The sequence below is a fragment of the Stegostoma tigrinum genome, chromosome 34 (genome assembly GCF_030684315.1).
Source record: "Stegostoma tigrinum isolate sSteTig4 chromosome 34, sSteTig4.hap1, whole genome shotgun sequence".
Classification (NCBI taxonomy): Eukaryota; Metazoa; Chordata; class Chondrichthyes; order Orectolobiformes; family Stegostomatidae; genus Stegostoma; species Stegostoma tigrinum.
The window spans coordinates 11,404,912-11,426,181 of NC_081387.1; the positions used below are offsets into that span (position 1 = coordinate 11,404,912).

General features: G+C 43.8%; 1 protein-coding gene across 1 annotated transcript in view; it reads left to right on the plus strand.

Moving 5' to 3' along the window:
- Positions 1 to 21,270, plus strand: part of LOC125467687 (complement C4-like) — a 122,875-nt gene that overhangs the window by 53,486 nt on the left and 48,119 nt on the right. Inside the window, exons 22-28 of the mRNA XM_059639607.1 lie at positions 249 to 354; positions 387 to 470; positions 2,621 to 2,824; positions 9,717 to 9,792; positions 11,979 to 12,132; positions 16,704 to 16,814; positions 19,566 to 19,734. Of these exons, the coding sequence (XP_059495590.1) occupies positions 249 to 354; positions 387 to 470; positions 2,621 to 2,824; positions 9,717 to 9,792; positions 11,979 to 12,132; positions 16,704 to 16,814; positions 19,566 to 19,734 (904 nt within the window). The remainder of the gene's footprint in view (positions 1 to 248; positions 355 to 386; positions 471 to 2,620; positions 2,825 to 9,716; positions 9,793 to 11,978; positions 12,133 to 16,703; positions 16,815 to 19,565; positions 19,735 to 21,270) is intronic.

The window sequence follows — 21,270 nt, forward strand, 5'->3', positions numbered from 1 at the left end:
CAATTTGGATGCAAAAGGATGAAGTGGATAAAAAATTATTGAGATGAATAATCGAGCATCCAGTTTTCAGTACTCTCCATTCTTAAAAACTGCAGTACTACTTTTATGTGAATGATTTAGCGGAAAGTAACGAGGACAGTTCGAATCGCTTCCTTCAGTGCAGTGATACCTCTGAGCTGTAACTGTCTGTGCTATAAGTAGCTTCCCTCACAGGAATTGTGATTCTATCGATTTATTTTTTGTTACAGGGGGAGGGTGTCTTGAAGACAGAAGAGCAAAGTATTTCCATTGATCCACGTGGCAAGTATTGCATTCCATTTAGAAAGCGATTTCATGTTGAAAGGCAACAGAACTTCTTCTTGATTTTATTTCTGTTTTGTTCCTAGCGAGGAGTTCCTATCAAGTGCTCGAAGCTAAACCTCCCAACATGGTTCCAGACACCAAGTCTTACCTTTATATCCGTGCAAGAGGTAACTAATGCTTCAAGCTGGAAGAGTAATTCTGAGATCAATTGCGAACTTTCCCTTAGTCTTTCAGGAAAAATGAGATCATCATGGAGCCAGAGTACACAGAGAACAGAGACAGGCCCTTCAGCCCAAACTGGTCAGTGCTGATCAAAACATCAATCCACGTTCACCCCATTTCCCTGCACATGGCCCATATCCTTCTAAACCTTTCCTATCCATGTATTTGTCCAAATTCCTTTTCTAATGTTGTTGATGCACCCGCCTCAACCACTTCTGCTGGCAGCTCATTCCATTTGTGCACCACCCTCTGAGTAAAAACATTGCACCTCAGGTTCCAGTGTATTCTTTCCCCTCTTACTGTGAAGTGATGCCCTCTAGTCCTCGATTCCCCAACCCTGGGAAAAAGACTGAGTGCATTCACCCTATCCATACCTCTCATGATCTTATACACTCCTACAGGATACACCCTCAGTCTCCTACACTCAAAAGAAAAAAGCTTGACCAACTTCTCCCTATAACTCAGTCCCTTGAGTCCTGGCAACATCCTTGTGAATTTTTTTCTGCACTCTTTTCAGTTAAACAACATCCTTCCTATAACAAGGGGCTCAAAACCGAACACAAAGTGCAGCTGCACCAACATCCTGTACAACTGCAACATGATGTCACAACATCTAAACTCAAAGCCCTGAATGATGAAGGCCAGTATACTGAAAGCCTTCTTCACTGCCCCGTCTACCTGTGACTCCACCTTCATAGAACTGTGCACCTGAACCCCAAGGTCGCTCTGTTCCACTGCACTCCTTTAGGCCCTACCATTCACCATGAAACTCTGACCTTGATTTGACTTTCCAAAATGCAACACCTCTCACTTATCTATGATAAAGTCCATTTGCCACTTCTCAGCCCATTTCCCCAGCTGATCAAGATCCTGCTACAATTCTTGATAAACCTCCTCACTGTCCATGATACTGCTTATTTTAGTGTCATCTGCAAGCTTACTAATCATGCCTTGTACATTCTTATCCAAATCATTGATATAGATAACAAACAACAATGGGCCCAGCACCGACCCCTGAGGCACACCACTTGTCACAGGCCTCCAGTCCGACAAGCATCCTTCCACTATTACTCTCTGCCTCCTATCATCAAGCTAAATGTGTATCGTCTTTTCTAAATTCTGGCTCTTAATTGTAATTGAGATTACAGATACAATAAAGCATTAACAAACTAGCAGACCTGCTCGCTGAGCTGGTGTGTTTGATTGCAAACATTTTGTCACCTCTGGTGAAGCGCTGGTGCTCTGTCCTGCTTGTTATTTATATGCCTCGGTTTGCCGGGGTGGTTGGTAATATTTTCAGCTCGTGTTTTTCAGTGGTTTGTCCATCGGTTCCAGTTCAATGTGTTTGTTGACGGAGTTCCATCAACAAATCTTCTCAGAAATTTTAAGCCATGAGGAATAGTCATGAACTCAATGAAAATGACAGGAGAAAGGACCTCCATTGTCATGCCAGATGCAAAGTGTTGATTTTGACTTGTATCGGGCCCAGGAGATACCTGCATTGCTTCACATATCTTCAGCGGACTGACTCCCCAGTTGTTGCCTTCCAGTTGCATTCGCCTTAGTCCCTAGCTCTCCTGCTGAAGCTTTCTCCAAGCCTGATGTGAGTATCTGCAAAGTTCGCCTCCAAATGGAGCAAAACGACTTCATATTCCTGGCAAACCATCTCAGCTCTTATCCAGTCAAGCCCAGTTCCTCCTTTGCACACAATATTAAATGGAGCATGAAGCAAGAAAAGGTGCATTTTACACCTCATCAGCCAGGCTGTGTTCCTTAACTTCAAACATCCCTCCAACCGTCTCTATGCAGGACTGTCAAGAATTATCTACAATTGAGTGCGCACATACTAAAAACCACAAACAAAATGTGAAGAAGGCTCATGGGAACCTGAAACGTTAACTTCGCTTTTGCCCCACATCTACTGAATTTCTCCGGCAATTTTTGTTTTTGTTCATTTCAGATTTCCAGCATCGGCAGTTCATCGGGTTTATTTTTAGTAATTTTGCTCTGTTCATTTTTACAGGTTTTAGATTTATTTGAGTGCTCCCACCCCCATTCCGTTTGGTAACTCCTTATGGGTGCCTTTTTTCTGTAGGTCACGTGATGGGAGAAACTGTGGAAAACAGCCTATCGCCAGAAGGAATCGACAAGCTGATTCAATTACCAACAGGGTGCACTGAGCAAACAACATCTAAATTGGCCCCAACTGTGTTTGCTGTAAATTACCTCGACAAAAGTGACCAATGGTTATATCTAAGACCAGAGTTAAAGGATGACGCACTCAGCCATATTAGAGCAGGTGCAGTATGCAGTCATTTAAAGTGCACTGAAACATTCCTCAAATATTACTATGGATTGGCATGAGGCATTTATTGCAAAAGGACTGGGTTATGAAAGTAAAGGAGAGTTGCTGCAGGTACATAGGGCTTTGGTGAGATCACACCTGGAGTTTTGTGTCCAGTTTTAGTCTCCTTCCTTGAGAAAGGATGTGGTGGCACTGGAGGCCATTCAGAGAAGGGTCACCAGGTCAATTCCAGGGACGAAACGACTGTCATAAAAGGAGCAGTTGAATAGCTTGGACATGTGTTTGATGGAGTTCAGACGAATGAGCGGGGGTCCAGACTGAGGTGTATAAAGTGCTAACGTGGATTGATAAAGGCGACATTGCACAGATGCTCCCCCTTGTGGGACAGTCTTGGACAAGAGGGTATCAATATATAGTGAGGGAAGATAGGCTCAAAGCCGAGATGAGGGGAAACTGCTTCTCTCAGAGGGGTTGTGAATCTGTGGAACTCACTGCCCGAGAGTGCAGGGGAGGCAGAATTAATCAACAGATTCAAGAAAGAAATAGATACTTTTTCTGATGAAAAGCTGGAGGAAGGGCAATGGGGAGCAGGCTGAAAGTAGGTTTGAGGCGAGGCTTGGAACAGCCATGATCATATCAAATAGTGGAGGGGGCACAAAAAGTTAAATTGCCTAATTCCATTCCCAACTCCTATATTCTTGTGGTTGCAGAGGTAGCGTCCCCACCTCTGGACCCAGGATCAAGTCCCACCTACTATGGTAGTGTGAAATGATATCTCTGAACAGACCGGCTAGGAAAATATGAACAAGAGTTGGTCCTTCTCTGGCACAGTAGTAGCATCCCTACCTCTAAGCCAAGAGTACTTACAGGGTGGCAAAATGATTCAGTGGCCAGCACTACTGCCTCACAACAGCAGTGACCCAGGTTCGATTGCGCCCTTGGGCAACTGTCTGCATGGAGTTTGCATATTATCCTCATAAAAGTTTGATTTTTCCTTCCGCAGTCCAAAGATGTGCAGGTTAGGTAGGATTGGTCATGCTAAATTGCCCATAGTATCCAGGGATATGCAGGTTAGGGAATTCAGCCATTGGAAATTTGGGGTTATAGGGTAGGCAGTGTGGGATGCTCTTCAGAGGATCAGTGTGCCTTTGATGGGCTGAATGGCCTGCTTCCACTCTGTAGAGATTCTGTGATTCTGTTTGGGCTCAAGCCCACCTGCTCTGGAAGTGTTTAATGACTGGTTGGTTGGAATTTTTTTTTTAAAAACAAGAATGGTTGTAAGATATGAACTCTTAGATACGGGCTGCAACATGTCAAAGCATTGACTGATGGCTCTTTGATTTTCCTCTAACTTGCAAACCTTGAAAATATTCAATAACATTCAACATTTTTTAAAAAAAACTGGAATTAGGAATTTAACAATGACTACAAATCCATTGTCAATTGTTGGAAAAACCCATCTGGTTCACTGATGCCCTTTAGGCAACAAAGATGCCATTCTTATCTGGTCAGCCTATAAGTGTATCTAGACCCACAGCAGTGTGATTGATTCTTACCTGCCCTGTGGGCAATTAGGGTTAGACAATAAATGCTGGCCTAGCCAGTGATGTCATCATTCCTGTGAATGAATAAAAAAGAAAAATGTCACCTCCAGTATTTCTCAAATCTGTACTGACTGCTGACCGGCCAGTACATCTGCAGGAAACGGCAATCTTCATCCGGTTTTCCCAGTAAGGCTATCATTTCCCAAATAGCATGATTCCACTATTTGGCTAGTACTCGATTTGCTTGGTAAAACCATCCCTTCTTACCGAGCGACTTCTTTATGTCATACAACAACATAAGGACTGGACAGCGAGCCATAGGGTGCCATGGAGTTTGTATGGTCAACCACTTCAGAATTACTAACCATGGGAGCATGCATAAGTTCCAACACAGCAGCCGAACCTTCCAATCCGTCCAATCACAACAGCAACTCAGCTCACCACCATTTTGTCGGAGTTTGTAAAAACTTATTCACTGGGTATACTGCCTCGGCCAGTTTTAATCACTTAGTTGCTCACAGGGTTGTTAAGAGTCAACCACATTTCTGTGGACCTGGAGTCACACATAGGCCAGACCAGACATAGATAGCAGTTTCCTTACAAAAGCGAGATTTGTGGGCCAATTGGGATTTTCCTGATATAAAAAAAAGGCCGTCATAATTTTTGTTCAATTCACATCCCACCCACCTGCCACAGCAGGACTTGAACTTGGATTGCCATGACATTACCCAGATTGCTGGATGAATAGTCTAGCAGTAATACCACAAGGCCATGAAGCTATCCTTTTGAAGGCATTGGCTTTGTCTTTACTCACCACTCTCTGGATCAAGCCATGGCAGGCCACAATGACTGCTGAGAGGATGTTTTCCACTCCGGTCTCGGGCCAGAGGGCACCACCTTAAAATAAAGGGGCACCAATTTAAGACTGAGACGAGAAGAAATTTCTCCTCTTGAGTGTTGTGAGCCTTTGGAACTCCTTGCCATAGAGAGCTATGGGGACAAATTCCTTAAGTATACTTAAGGCTGAGATAAGTAGATTCTCGATTGGTCAGGAAATCAAGGGTTATGGGGAAAATGTAGGAAAGTGGACATAAGGATGCCATGATTCTGTTCAAAAGCAAAGCAAGCTCAAGAGGCCAAATGGTCTACTCCTGTTCCAATTTCTTATGATCTTTCCAACCATATTTAACTTGATATTTTAAAGGAAAACGTATTTTCCTTTTGTTGAGTTGTTTCTTATGTCAATCACCTGAAAACGGTCTCCTCTGTTTCTTGGCAAACTTTCGCCAGTCAAAACTGTCTCTCCTAACCTGCTCTGTCCAGCAATGGCATGATTTTGAACATGTCAAACAAATTTCCTCCTGATCTTCTCCAAGGGGAACAGACGCAGCTTGTCCCATCAACCATCACAACTGAAGCCATTCATTCCTGGACATTAGGCCCGAAATGTCAGCTTTTGTGCTCCTAAGATGCTGCTTAGCCTGCTGTGTTCATCCAGCCCCACACTTTGTTACCTCTCATTCATTCCCAGAACTGCTTGATTGAAACTTGCTTGCACCTCTAGTAGTGGCCACAGGTGGCGCCAGTACTCCCACTGAGGTTGGCCTACATTTTAGACTGGCTCATCAGAGGTTTCTTCTCTTATAGCCTAAGGCATTACTGATAAAACACAGCTGCCCACTTACTTTATTTGACATTTTCTCAACTTGCCTTACTGTCTTCAGTGACTTTTACACGTATGTCCTGACGTTCCACTCCATTAGCATCTCCTCATTTCGTTGTTTTATATCACCTCAGTTTGACCTCTGTACCAAAATGAACCTTAGGAGATTTGACAGCATCAATGTTTCCCCTTGTGGGAGAGTCTAGGGTGACAGTATCATCTCGGGTTGAGGGATCACTCAGTGAAGACTGAGGTGAGGAGGAATTTCTTGTCTCAGAGGGCAATTGAGGCTGAATCATTAACATGCTAAAGGCTGCGATAGAGTTTTGATCAGTGAGGCAATCTGGTGTCATAGGGAAAAGGCAAGAAAGTGGAGTTGGGGATTATTAAATCTATTGATCTTATTGAATGGAAGAGGAGACTTCATGGTCTGAATGACCGACATCTACTCCTATATCTTGTCAACTTGATGTGCCAATTCACACTTCAGTGCAGTTAAATTCATCTGTCTTTTGACTGTCCATTCCACCAAACCAGCTCAGTCTCTTTGAAGTCCATCAATAGCTCTCCTCACATTTACAAGTCTTCCAAATTTACATGAAAAGAAAAGTAAGGGTTCCAACATTGGCTGGCATCTTAGGAGCAGGAAAGCTGATGTTTCGGGCCTAGACCCTTCATCAGATGAAAAGGGTCTAGGCCCGAGACATCAGCTTTCCTACTCCTAAGATGCTGCTTGGCTTGCTGTGTTCATCCAGCTCCACACCTTGTTATCTCAGATTCTCCAGCATCCGCAGTTCCTTTTATCTCTGTTCCAACATTGACTTCCTGGTTCCCACACCACTGCCAACTTTCTGACTGCTGATTCGTTATTACCTTGAGGTGGAGGTAACTTATTTTCAGAGCTGTACACGAGCCTGCCAACTCTAAGAAACAACAAGCGAATCTTAGAACTGTCTAAAACTTTGTTCGACTGCGTGAGTCAGAATTGTTGAATTTCCCAGTTGACGGAGTTGTGGAAATGAAGGGCGATGTGAAACAGAATTGGAGCATTTTCCAAGTCCCAATGGTAAAGCTTTGAAGTAGCAACAGAGTTTAGTAGAAAAAGAACTCCTGAACAAAGTGGAATAGCAACTCTGTGTTCAGCGATAGCGAAAGGGTGTTGCTTGGTGTGTTGTATGTTTGTAAGGAATAGCCCATTCAGCCCATCGAGTCTGCTTTACTGTTCCATTATGGCTGATATTCCCCTCACACCCATTTTCCTGCCATGGCCCCATAACTCTTCAACCCATTACCAAATAAAAAATAGTCTAACTCCTCCCTAAATTTACTCACCGTCCCAGCATCCACCACACTTTGGGAGTAGCGAATTCCACAGATTCATAACCCTTTTGGGAGAAGTAATTTCTCCTGACTCTTTTAAATTTGCTACCCTTATCCTAAGACTATGACCTCTTGTCCTAGAATGCCCCACAAGAGAGAACATCTGCCCTACATCTATTTTATCCCTGTCTTTTATCACCCTGAGTACCTCAATTTGATCTCTCCTCATTCTTCTAAATTCCAAAGAATATAGGCCTAAACAGCTCAATCTCTCCTCATGTGACAAACCCTCATCTCCAGGATCAATCTAGTGAACCTCCTCTGAACTGCCTCCAATGCCACCACATCTTTCCTCAAAAAGGGGGCCAAAACCATGCACAATATTCTAGATGATGGTCTCACAAAGCCTTGTATAGTTGTAACAATACTTCCCTAACTGTATATTCTTTTCCTTTAGCTATCAAAGCTGACATTCCGTTCACTTTCTTTATTACCTGCTATACTTGGATGCTAGTTTTCTGTGACTCATGAAAAAGGACACCCAGATCCCTCTGCACCAGAGTACCCCAAACTCTCTCTCCAATTAGATAGTCTGTTGTCTTCCCATTTTTCTGGCCAAAATGCATTGTACTGTCGTAGTTCACTCAGAGTACAAACCAGGCCAGAGAAATTTTTAAATCCGAGAAGAAATCCTTTGATCCCTCTACAATGTTACTTATGAGCAGTTTGTGTCCAATGCTGTAATCAGTAAAAAGAAATGTTTATCGGGCGTGGGCAGCAGAATGATCGAGGTCAGTGTACAGAATGGATAGGGATTTAGACCAGTGATAGAAATTGGAACAGTTAATAGTGTCAAAGATTGAAACCATAACAAATGTACACCTGAGAAAATTAGTCCCTGGCCTTTTCAGGCACAATAAGCAGATATTGTTACCTATAGAACAAATCACAAACATCCAACATTGTATTCTGCCCCATCTCTCCAGCCAAACATTCATCTCCTCTATCTGTGACTTTTTATGCTAAGTTATGCATGGCACTGGGGGTCATTCAGAGATTAATACATTTGAGGTTCTGAGTCCTAAACTGTTTCTTTGTTCCACTCACACAGGCTCATTCCCCCCATTTGACCTCTTTTTCTCTTTGCTTTCTGTGGCTGAAGACCACAGGCTTGGTGACACTACGTTACCGATGGGCATGTTTGATCCTCCTTTGCCTGCAGCACTGCTCCACTCCTCACCTGTCCAACGCTGCTTCCAGCAGCCTATTTCCAGCTGACTGCACAACCCTTTGCACCCAGCTCCTTCACATCGCTTCGCTCCTTGACTATTACGGATTACAGTGCTTCCCATTTATTTAGAATCTCCACACACATTGTCGTAATGTGGCGCTCAATCCTTCCTCCAGTTCACAGGGAACCTCATTCCTCTCCTCAGTTTTTTAATCTCATTAATCTGTGCCCAGGTCTATCTATTTCTCGTGTCTTGTTGCTTTTGGTTCATTCCCTTTCTGTGCTTTCAAGTTGTCTTCTGCTAGTTTCGTATGAAGAAAATCTTGTGCACCACTGCAACTGTGGATGGCACGGTGGCTCAGAAGTTAGTGCTGCTGCCTTAAAGTGACCAACTGGGACCCAGATTCAGCTCCACCCTTGGGTAACTGCGGAGTTTGCATGTTCTCCCTCTGTCTACATGAGCTCCTTCCATGTGCTCTGGCGTGGTTCCACAGCTCAAAGATGTGGAGGTTAGGTGGATTAGACATGCTAAATTGCCCCACAGTGTCCAGTAATGTGTCAGATGGGTCAGCCTGGTACATTCAAGGATAAGGAAGTGGGTTAGTCTGGGTGGGCTACTTTTGGAGGGTTAGTATGGATAGTTGGGAATACCCAGGAAGCATTGTTGGGAAGAAAAGAAAAGATGAATTAACATTTCAGGACAATGTCACTTTAAGGAAATATCATATATCACCAATCTGCTTTCCTCTCTGCAGATGCTTTGTGACACCTTGGGCACTTTTCCCTTTTGTTTAACACCTACGTCACTGTGCCACGTAATCTCCCAGAGACAATCTTACCTCCAAAGTTATGTGGGCGAAACCATCATGCTTCAAATGTCCATCCCAAAGTTGGTTCAGTCACCCGAACACATTCTTTCTAACCAACATTCCTGCAATTTTCTATTCACTCATGGGACTTGGGGCATCACTGGCTGGGACTAGCGTTTGCTGCCCACCCCTACTTGGTCTTGAGAAGCTGCTGGTGAGCACGTATGTGAATGATGGCCAGTTTAGCGATTGATGGTATTGAGAAAGTTAGTGGCAGAAATAACGATCGAGCACACCATTTATAATTTGTCCTTTGCAGGGTACAAAAGGATATTAGAACATAAAAGTGCTATCGGGGCGTATGGAAGTTTCAACGATTACCCTGGCAGCACGTGGTGAGTTTCTGACATCTTTTCCTCTTTTCACAACTTTTAGTTTCTATTGTCCCCATTCAATCCTGATTTAGAATAAAGTATGTTCCACTTGAGATAATGGGACTTAACTGTTTGGCCTTTTGTGTACACATTTGGCCTTTTTCAAAAGAAAAACATAGAAGCAATGCAGTGAAGGTTGACCAGGGATAGCAGGTTTGCCACATGAGTAGATATTGGGCCGATTGGGCCCTTCTTCATTGGAGTTCAGAAGAACGAGAAAGGATCTCATTTATATTTCTGTCAGGGCTGGGCAGACTGGATGGGTGCAGTGATAATGTTTCGTTGGCCGGGGAGTGTGGAACAAGGGTTCACAGTCTCAGGGTAAACAGTGGAATGGGTTAAGGAGATTTTAGAGGTAACCTCGTTTAGACGACTACGAGGACTGCAGTGTTTGAGCTATCAGGAGAGCTGGATAAGCTGGGGCTTCTTTCCTCTAAAGTGTAGGAGGCCGAGGGGTGACCTTATAGAGGCTTATAAAATCATGAGGGCCATAGAATTGAGAAAATAAGTGAATCACATTGATACTAAGTTAATAATTCAAAGGCCAATCAACTGTGCCATGCTGTATGACTCTATGGCCCATGGAATTTTCCTCCACAGAAAGACATGGAGGAGAATTCATTGAATATATTTTAAAAATAAATGTATAGATTTCTACAAGCTTATGAAGAATAGCCAAGATCTTTTCTCCAGGGGAGGGGAGATCAAACCTTGAGGGCACAGGTTTAATGTGAGGTGAGAAAGATTTGAAAGGGACCTGAGGGGCTATGTTTTCACACAGAGGTGGGTTCGTACGTGAAAGGTGCTGACAGAGGAGGTGGTAGCTGCAGGCCTGGTTGCAACATTGGAAAGACATTTGGACAGGTTGCAGGAGTAGGAATGGTTGAGAGGGATGGGGGCCGACTGCAGGCAAATGAGAGTAGATCAGCTTCGGACACCCGGTGGGCGTGGATGAGATGGACCGAAGGGTCTGTTTCCGTGCTGTATAACTCAATGACTGTATCCATCATAGTCTAAGTGACCAGAATTAATGTCATTTCAAAGCTCAGTTTCTTAAACTACATGTGTGGCTGCTCATAGAATTGAGAAAATAAGAGTTAATATTAAGTTAATAATTCAAAGCCCGCCAACTGTTCCATTCTGTATGACTCTATGGCCCAAGGAATTTTGTCCACTGCAGAAAGACATGAAGGAGAATTCATTGAATATATGTTTAAAAGAAATGGATAGATTTCTACAAGCTTAAGATATTGAATAGCAAGGGGACAGAGTCGTGGTATGGCATGAGGTAGAGAATCAGCCATGATCCAGTTGAATGGCATTCAGGCTCGGTGTGCTGAATGGGCTTCTCTTGTTCTTATTCTCTATGTTTTAGTGCATATCTGGTCAGACACTGTTTCATTAGCTTTGAATTTGTAATAATGCAATTCAAACAATAACAGAAATTAAATGGAAAATGCTTGCAGTCGTTCAATGTAGGGTCTTTGCAGGGAAATTGAATTTCAGTTGGGCTGCAACATAAGACTCAATCACCCAATCTTCACTCTGCCTTGATATCTCCTTCTGCTAACTTCAACAAAGCCTATTATTGGGCAAGGGCCATGATGACGTGGCTAACTCAGCGAAGATCAGATTAAAATCCAAAACGCCAAGAAGGAAAGGAACAGAAGGAAGCCCTTTGGGTAATGGTGGTTGTGTCAGAGATACTGAACTGAAGCATAAGGTGCTACTGAGGGAAGATCACACAGGAGTCCTGCCAGTGAAGTGCTGCACTTTCAAAGATATCACCTTTGAAAGATGCTAAGTCAAAACCTCATTTTTGTGGAATTATTTTGTGGGACAGGGGCATTTCTGACTGGGTCCAACATTTAATGCTCATTCCTAGTTGCCCCCTTTGAGGAGGTGGTGGTGAGCTGCCTTCTTGAACCGCTGAAGTCCAGGTTGATCTTCAGAGAAGGATTTTGACCCAGAGACACTGTAGGAACAGTGAGATATTTCCAAGTTTTTTTGTTTCAATTCTCATGTGAGGCTTGTCGGGTGCACTGGCATTATGGGTCATTTCTAACAATCTCAGGAGTAGTTGGGCTGAATGGCCTCCTTCCACATTGGAGGGTTTCTACAATTCTAATATCTGCTTCACATTCCAGGTTAACCGCATTCATTGTTAAGATACTATCAATAGCTAGTACTCAGGTCGAGGTTAAAGAAGACAGCGTTCAAGACTCCGTCTCGTTTTTGCTGCAGAGTCAGACCCCAGCTGGAGAGTTTTACGATGCCTTTCCCATGTTTCCAACTTTACAGGTTGTGCTAATGTTTCTCATTCCTTCATATCTTACGCGCCTTTTATTACATGCACTGCTCTCCTTGCTGATGCAACCAGCCCTTCCAGTGGGAGGGAGTGACCTGTCTTGGATGAGGAATTAAAATGAGCAAAGTGACACTAGTTTCTGTTCCAGGGACAGCGCTAGGAGTGGCTGGTTGGCTGGGTTGCTGGTCTACAATGCAGAGTGGATGCCAATAGTGTAGGTTCAGTTACTGTACCAGCTGAGTTTATTGAGGAAAGACTATTCATCTCAGCCTGTGAAACAATGACCACCACCTTGAATGAGAGAACAAGCCTATGATATGGCAAGTCTATGGTGACTTAATTTTTTTAATATTTACTATGGGAAGCATGTACAACTCACCCGAAGTCCAGGGAACTGAATGACATGTAGACTATAAAATGACCTTGTGGTCAAATACTGCCCAGAAAGGACTTTGATCCCTCCTACCCAAAGAATATATTCCATTCACATTCCACAGAAAATATCAAGTAAACTCAGTAGGGGGAGGTGATGACCCCGTGGCATTACCGCTGGACTGGTAATCCAGAGAGAGCCAAGTAATGTTCTTGGGGAGCCACCATGGCAGATGGTTGAAGTTGAATCCAATACAAATTGGGAATTAAGAGTCTAATGGTGACCATTAATCTATTTGTTGGAAAAATCTTGTTCACCATTACTTGAGGGAAGGAACATGCCACCCTTACCTGGTCTGGCCTATGTGTGATTCCAGACCCACAGCAATGTGGCTGACTCTTAACTGCATTCTGGATGATTAGGGATGGGAAATTAATACTGGCCTAACTAGAGACACCCTCAAGCCATGAATGAATAAACAGAAAGGTCTAGCAGAATCTGTGAAGACAGAAACAGAGAATGTTTTATGTCCCATATGGCTCGTCTTCAGAACTTAAAGTAGTGAAAAAATGGTGATTTTGAGTATTCACTCAGAGGAGAAAGGGGAACAGATAGAGCTGAGGTTCAGTACAAACGCCAAACAAGTCGAATGGTGAAGCAGAGTCAATGGGCTGAATGGCCCAATTCTACTCCCTTCTCTTATGGCCTTCTGGTGAAAGAGAAACATGAGATACAAAATGGATTGGTGTTGAGGTGTGAGAGGGAAAGAACAGGCCCTCCCTGCTGACGGCAAAGTAACACGGGCACAATGAGGTTGAGGGGATGAGGGCAGGCAGGGGGTGCTGGTGTGACGGTTGGGGGTGCTCGGTGGGTACAGAATGTGAGAAAAGTGAAGAAAAGCCGACATGCCTCCAATTTCTGAAGTTGTGGAATTCATTAGTGAGAGGCCGAGGCTGTGAACTGACTGAGCAGAGTATGAGGTCTCGTTTCTTAAGTTTGCACTGTGCTTTGTTAGAACATTGCAGCAGGACCAGGACGGAAATGTCGGTTTGAGAGCAAGGTGGCTGAATGAAATGGCAAGTGACTGGAAGGTGGGGGTCATTCTTACGGACAGAGCAGAGATGCCCCACAAATTGGTCACCCAGACTCACCACTATACAATGTACAGGCCAAACTGGATTGAAAGACTTGTAAGAGAAACATTGGAATGTGTGTTGGGGCCTTGGGTTGTGCGGAGGGGCTGAGGTGAATGGGCAAGTGTACACCTTCCAGCATTGCATGGGAAGGTGTCTCTGGGGAACAAGGAAATGTCAGGAGTGATGGAGGAGTGGACAAGGAGTGACATGGTTAGGGAGAAGGGAGAAATGATCCCTATGGAAAGTTGGCAGTGAAGGGAGGGTGGTGGCGTCCTGCTGGAAGTGGCAGAAACAGTGGAATGGTGATTCATCATTTATGGAAGCTAATGGCAGTAGAAAGTGAGGGTGGTGGAGTGGGCAGTAGAGTTCCCTATCTTGTAGTTCTGGGAAGAAGGGACTGGGGTGAGGTCAGAAGTATGGGAGATGACTTGGACATGGCCAAGGGCTCTGTTAGCCATAGTGCTGGGAATCCTTGCTTGAAGCAATGCAGAGGGTTCATGTCGGAGGTACTCCAGTGGAAGGTGGCATCATCAGAACTGATGCCACAGGGAGGGATGGAGAAACTGGCAGACTGGAATGGAATCCCCTTGCAGGAAGCAGTGAGTGAGGATGTATAGTCAAAGTAACTGAGACAATCCATGTGTTTGTAAGGGATGTCAGTGGGACAGCCTATCCCCAGACATGTAAACAGAGAAGCCAAGGGAGGAAATGGAAGAGTCAGAGTTGAAGGTGGTAGAAGGATGGAAACTGATGGATTTCCCCAATTCCCAATGAGAGAGGGAAGCAGCACTGATTAAAGGTTTGTGGTTGTTGGGCAGGGGGGAGGTGGGGGAAGGCCTGATGAGGACTGGATGAGGAATGTATAACACAACCCACAACAAGCCAGGTGTAGCTAGGGCCCATGACTTTGGATTTTTCCATGCATTTTTTGTCCTTGTCCTTTGAGGTGGTGGTGATCATGGGTTTGGAAGTTTGTTCATGTAGAGTTGATGAGTAGCACACCCTGCTATTGTGCTGAGATTGTGAACCGGCACTGCAGCAAGTCTGTGTTGAAGGTGATGGACGGGGTGCCAATCATACTGGCTGTTTTGTCCTGGATTCTTGAGGTGTTGTGGAGGCAGCTGGAGTATTCCATCACACTCCTGACTTGTGTCTTATAGATGGTGGACAGGGAGTCAGGAGGTGAGTTACTTGCTGCAGTATTCGGAGTTTCTGACCTGATCTTGTAGCCACTGTGTTATGTTAACACCAGTTCAGTTTCTATGCAATGATGGCCCCCTAGGATGATAATACTGATGGATTCAGTGATAGTTATGTCATTAAATGTTGAAGGTGATGGGTAAATTCTCTCTTGTTGAAGATGGTTACTGTCTGGCACCTATGTAACTTTGCCTCCTCTCAGCTCAAACCTGGATACTGACCAGATCTTGTTGCATTTGGACATGCATGACTTCAGTTTCTGAGGACTCACAGATACACTACGCTGAGTAACTCCTGCAGAAGTATCCTGAGGCTGAGGTGATTGAACTCCAAGAACGACAACCACCTTTGTATTAGGAATCACACCAAGCAGTGGAGAGTCTTCCTTGTGGTTCCCATTGGCTCTGGTTTTACTAGAGATCCTTAATCTCATGCCCAGTCAAATATTGCCTTGATGTCAAGTGCAGTCACTCTCACTTCACCTCTGGAGTTCAGCTCCTTCGTCCATGTTTGGAGTAAATTTGTAACAAGGGGCAAAAGCTGAGTGGCCCAGGCAAAACTCTACCTGAACACCAGTGGCTGGTTCTATTGCATTCTTAGCTCTTATAAAACTTGATTGTGATCCAACACTCTGCGTAAAATTTACACTTGATTTGATGCATCGATAGGTTTATAGCTGACTCAACACAAGTTGCCTATTGGCTTCAGTTGGAAGGTGTATGAAAGTAGCCATTTGCTTAATTCTGGCAGTTTTGCAGCCGATGGGTTGCATTCCAATCGTACCTAAAGTTCACATTAAAAGTTAGTTACACAAGAAGAGAGCACTGGCATTAGGGCACATTGGCTATTTGGTAACTGGCAAGATTTTTTACTTTTTAGGTGGCCAGTACTTCTCTCAGCACCTAACGTTTGAATAATGTTACTCCTGGCTACCTCCCCCTCCTATTTACATCATAAAATTATTGGCCACTCCTACATCTCACTGCAAGAATGTTCTCACAAATCTAGCTTAGGCTCTTAATTGTAAGAATAACTTGCTTGAATCTTCTAGCATGGTCACTTAATGGACATTTCCTTTAGACAACAATAGCCTTCCTGAAGCAGAATATCAGTTGGGTATGAAAATGTTTGTTTAGGAAAAATGCCCACAGTCCCTAGGTATTACTCGTTATAATTAAGTACCAACAGCAAAGTTGCTCAGTGACTAGCACTGGTACCTCACAGTGCCAGGGATAAAGGTTCAATTCTACTCTCAGGAAACTATCAGTTTGCATGTTCTTCCTGTGCCTGAGATAACAAAGTGTGAAGCGGGATGAACATAGCAGGCCAAGCAGTATCTTAGGAGCACAGGTCCTTTAACTTGTCTGTCTCCTCTATCCATTTTTGATCTGCCTCCCCCTCTCTCCCTATTTCAGAACCCTCTCCTTCTCCCCCTCCCCCTTTTCTGATGAAGGGTCTAGGCCTGAAACATCAGCCTTTGTGCTCCTGAGATGCTGCTTGGCCTGCTGTGTTCACCCAGCTCCACACTTTGTTATCTCAGATTCTCTGGCATCTGCAGTTCCCATTATCTCTTCCCGTGTCTGTGTGGTTTTCCTCCCACACTCCAAAGACATGCAGGTCAGGGTAGATTGGCCATGCTAGATTGCCAGGGATGTGTACAATAGGTGGGTTAGCCATGGGAAATGCAGGGTTACGGGGATAGGGTTGTGTCTGGTTCGGATGCTCTTCATAGGGCCAGTGTGGACTCAATGGGCCAAATGGTTTGCTTCCATTCTGTGGCGATTCTATGAACAACTCAACTTAGTTGCAAATCTGAGCCTAAACTGTGATTTTAAATTATTTCATTTTTTTAAAGGCTGGAATTAAGGAAGAAAGCGCGAAAGTTCCGACGACAGCCTTTGTCGCAATAGCACTGATGAGATCCCGGGTTTTCTTTCACGAAGGCCTTGAAATCCGAAAACATGTGGTAAGGCTCAATGTTAGCCATTCACTGAGAGCTTCATCTGTGCCTTTGAGACAATGAAGTGAATGCAGGTGAGAAATAAATGCAGAGATAGACACAAAATCAGGGGTGGACTCACCATTACTGGTTTTTACACTGATCACCAAAAGTAATGAGAGACTTCAGAGATAAAGAACTAAATGTCGCCCTGACTGGGGCATAGCCTGTGGGATTCGCACTGCAGTCTGACAGAATCATTGCCCATAGTTCTGGTTATCTTGACATCAGGCCTTCAATTCACAAGGACATAAAATGAAAGAACGTGAAATGCTCGAGGGGATTGGCAAAGTAGATGGACAGAGAGTGTTTTTTTCACGTGGGGCAATTTAGAACAAGATGTCTAGATTTCAGCTGAGGTGTAGTGGATTTAAAACAGAGACGAGGAGGATTTACCCCTCTCAAAGGGTCGTGAATCTATGGATTATCCAATCCCAGACGGTGCTGGACATGAGGACATTGAGTACGTTTAAGGAGGAGATGGACAGATCTTTAATTATTTGAAGGGATATAGGGAGTGGGCAGGAAAGTGGAGTTGAAGCTGAGATGAGATCATCCAATATCGTATTAAATGGCAGAGCAGTCTCGAGGGGATTTATAGCCTACTTCTGCTCCTTGTTCTTACATTCAAACAATCTCAGCGAAACATCTTGATATTTAAGGAACTTCTACCCAATGCTTTAGGGAATTTGAATTCAGTATTGCTGTCAGGAATACAGAGATACATCTGCATTTGTACAGATAATCATGTAAACACATTAATCGTCCCATCAATTCTCAGCAGCCAATTTTTCACAATAACAGACAATGCGTCCAGGTCTGAATATGAAATGTTCCTCTAATGATTGATAACAGACAGAAATGAGATCAAACTTCCTGCAGAAGCCACAGAAATTGTTTACTTTCAAGCACATAGTTTGTTTCACATTATCTGCCTATGAGCAGTGTAGAAATATAAAGAACTGGGGTAGAAATCTCCAATTATTGTATTATCTGAACATTTCTTATTCGCTGCAATAAAGATGCATGTAATTTGTGTTTCACAGCCTGTCCCAAATGATTTCTGTGCAGGCCTTATATAAAATAAATGTCATCAAACAGAGTGATATTTATCACGAGAATCACAGAATTATTATGATGCAGATGGAGGCCATTTGGCTCATTGTGTCTGCTCTTGCTCTCTGAGTTTTGTGTCATCTGCAATCATTGAAATTATGTGTCCCGTGCATGCCTAGATCATTAACATTTATCAAGGAAAACCAAAGGTCCCAATTCAGACCCCTGGAGAAATCTACCACAAACCATCTTCCAGCCTGAAAACTATTCATTGACCATCACCCTTGGATTCCCTATCCCTCAGGCCATGTTTTATTCACATTGCAGTTCCTCATGTCAGTCATCCCATATCCAACAGGGATGTGGAAGGAAGTAAATCCATTCTCCAGTTTTTCTGGAACTTCCCTCTTTTCGTTTGAATTCTGTAGCACACTGCCGGGTGACGATCTGAAAACAGAAGCTAATTCCTCACATTCGAGCGCAAACTGGATTGGCTCCACCCTTAATCGGGGGTTCTTTCATTCAGCCAAACGGATGGCAGTCGCCACCAAGTTGGGCTGTGCTGCTCGTGACAGCGAGCCATTCTTTTCCTGATATTCTCCAACAAAGCGCCGACTTATAACCTTCCAGGCTTTGGGGGGAGTAATTCCCTTGGTGATCTCATTGCGCGCCGTGAGATCAGTGGGATGTGACAACTGAAGGTTATTGGGTCCAACTGTTAGCACGTCTGAGCTTTCGCAGCTACTTGTCTCAAATTCAGAGCAAAAGTGGACTCATTTCACTCAGTTGGTTCCAGTTTGCATTACAGCGTGATGCCAGTCAGAGTGAAGATCCCACCTTTGCAACCTCGCCTGAGCAGCCCTGCCCCTCAGGTTAAACCACCACCCCTCTAATGAGGGAGCAGCTCTCTACTTATATAGAGTCATGCAACACACAAACAGACCTTTCGGCCCACCTGGTCCATGCTGAACATATTCCCAAACTGAACTATTCGCATCTGCCTGCTCCTGACCCATATCCCTCCAAGCTCTTCTTACTCATGCACTTATCCTCACGCCTGTTGGATGTTGTAATCGTGCCCACATCCATCACTCCCTCAGGAAGTTCATTCCACATGTGAACCACCCTCTGTGTAAGCAAAAACAAAACGCCCCACAAGCCTTTTTTTAAATCTCTCTCCTCTCACCCTTAAAAAAGTGCCCCCTGAAATCCCTGGGACTAGGGAAACTTTACTGCATGAGGCTTGAGTGCACTGGTATGTGCACAAACCATTGATGTAAATGATAAGATTTACTGTCCATTGCTCATGGTAACAGTGAGAGCGCACTGTTTCTTCAGCACCGTAACACGCATGCCAGCAAATGTGCAGCAGTTACTGCGCTGAAGTAGAGGCACCTCAGCTTGACAAACCTATATTTTTAAACTGCAAGTCACTCTACTGTATCAGAGTTAAACTGCCTATTGCTTTGGGACAAACTTCCAAGTCAAAAGCTTTGACAGGAGAAATTGAAGCAAAAAAGAAACAAAATCCACGCGTTAAGGGGAGTTTTACATGAATGTATTTTTTTTTCACTAGCCTTGATTTTCTATCGGAAGAAAACTTCCAGTTACTTTTGTCTGAATTTCTCCTACACTTGAGTCTCTACCTTTGTGCTGTTTCAGGATGCAAACATTTCCAAAGCAATTGAATACCTTTCTGGGGAGCTTGCCAATATTGAGCGCCCATACTCATTGATCATCACCGCGTATGCCCTTGCATTGTTTGACCCTGAAAGCTCGGCTGCTCGTGAGGCTGACGAGAAATTGAAAGCGATAGCCATGTACGATCAAGGTAATAGCAGAGCTAATAGAGAATGTTACAAATAAGGTATGATCGGATGAATGGTTTTCAGCTTCAAAGTTACGTTTTGAACACTTTTGCAGTTTAGTTTCAATAACAAAGTTGCTGGAAAAGATCAGCAGGTCTGGCAGCATCTGTGAGGGAAAAAGCTGAGTTTTTCCAGAAACTTTGTTTTAGTTCCTGATTTATAGCATCCACAGTTCTTTCGGTTTTTATTTCGCTATTTAGTTTCTTGGCTGATGCATGGGATAAGACAAATCTCACAGGTATGGAGAATATTGGCATCCTGAGTGAGACCAGCAATTTATTGATGTGTTCATTTTTCATTGGCACAAGTTCAACTCCCATGTCAGCAGCTGGCCGCAAAATTGCCAGGAGATTTTATTTTAAAATATATAGACATCGGAGTCATAGAGCTGTACAACACAAAAACAGACCCTTTGGTCCAACACATCCATGACAACCAGATATTCTAAATTAATCTGGTCCTATTTGCCATCATTATTTCTAAACTTCTGTCAGGTCACCAGTCAACCGCCTATGCTCCAGTCAGGAAGGATGGTGGGAATTGACTGGGAATCTATAGGCTACTGTCAGTGATAGGAAAACTATTGGATAAAATTCTGAGGTACAGAATTAAATGGAGAACACCTTATCAACTCAACTGTTTGGAGGGGCACAGCTTTGACACAACAAGATCATGTCTTACAAATGTGTATGTTTTGAGGAGGCGACTAAGTTCGTCAACAGGGGTAGTGCAGTGGATGTAGTTTATAAGGACATCAGTAAGGCTTCTGACACATGGTGGTCTGGTTAAGAAGTAACATTCCCCAGAAAAGAGAAATTTGAGAAGTTGAATTCAACATTGTCCTGTTGGTTGGATGCAGAGGTTGAATGTCATTTTTGTGAATGGAAGCCTATGTCCAATGGGGTCCCACAGGGCTCAGTGCAGGACTCCTTGCTGTTTCCAGTGTGCGTTAATTATTTAGGAGGTATGATCAGTACATTGGCAAGTGACACAAAATTTGGTTGGGGTGATAAATAATGAGGAGGAAAGCTTCAGACTACTGGAAGATATGGATGAGCTTGTCAAATAGGCAGAACACTGGCAGGTTAGATTTAATTCTGAAAACTGTGAAGTAATGCAGTTTGTGAGGGGCTAACAAGGCAAGGGAGGCACATGATGACTCTGCGTAATACCGAGGCTCAAAAAGACCTTGTTGTACGTATACATAGATCATTGCAGGCAACACGACAGTGGACAGAATGGCTAAGATAGTTGCCTTGCTTAACAGAGGAATTGAATGCAAAAACTAGGAGAAAATGACAGCGCTACATAGGCTATTAGTTGGATCACATTTAGAGTACTGTATGCAGTTGTCCTCACCACACATTATAAAAAGGGTGTGACTGCACTGAAGAGGTGCACAGGAGGTTCACCAGGACGTCTCCCAGACTGGAGCGGTTTAGCTAAGACGATAGACAAGATAAGCTGTGGATGGTTTCCCTGGAGCAGAGATAGCTGAA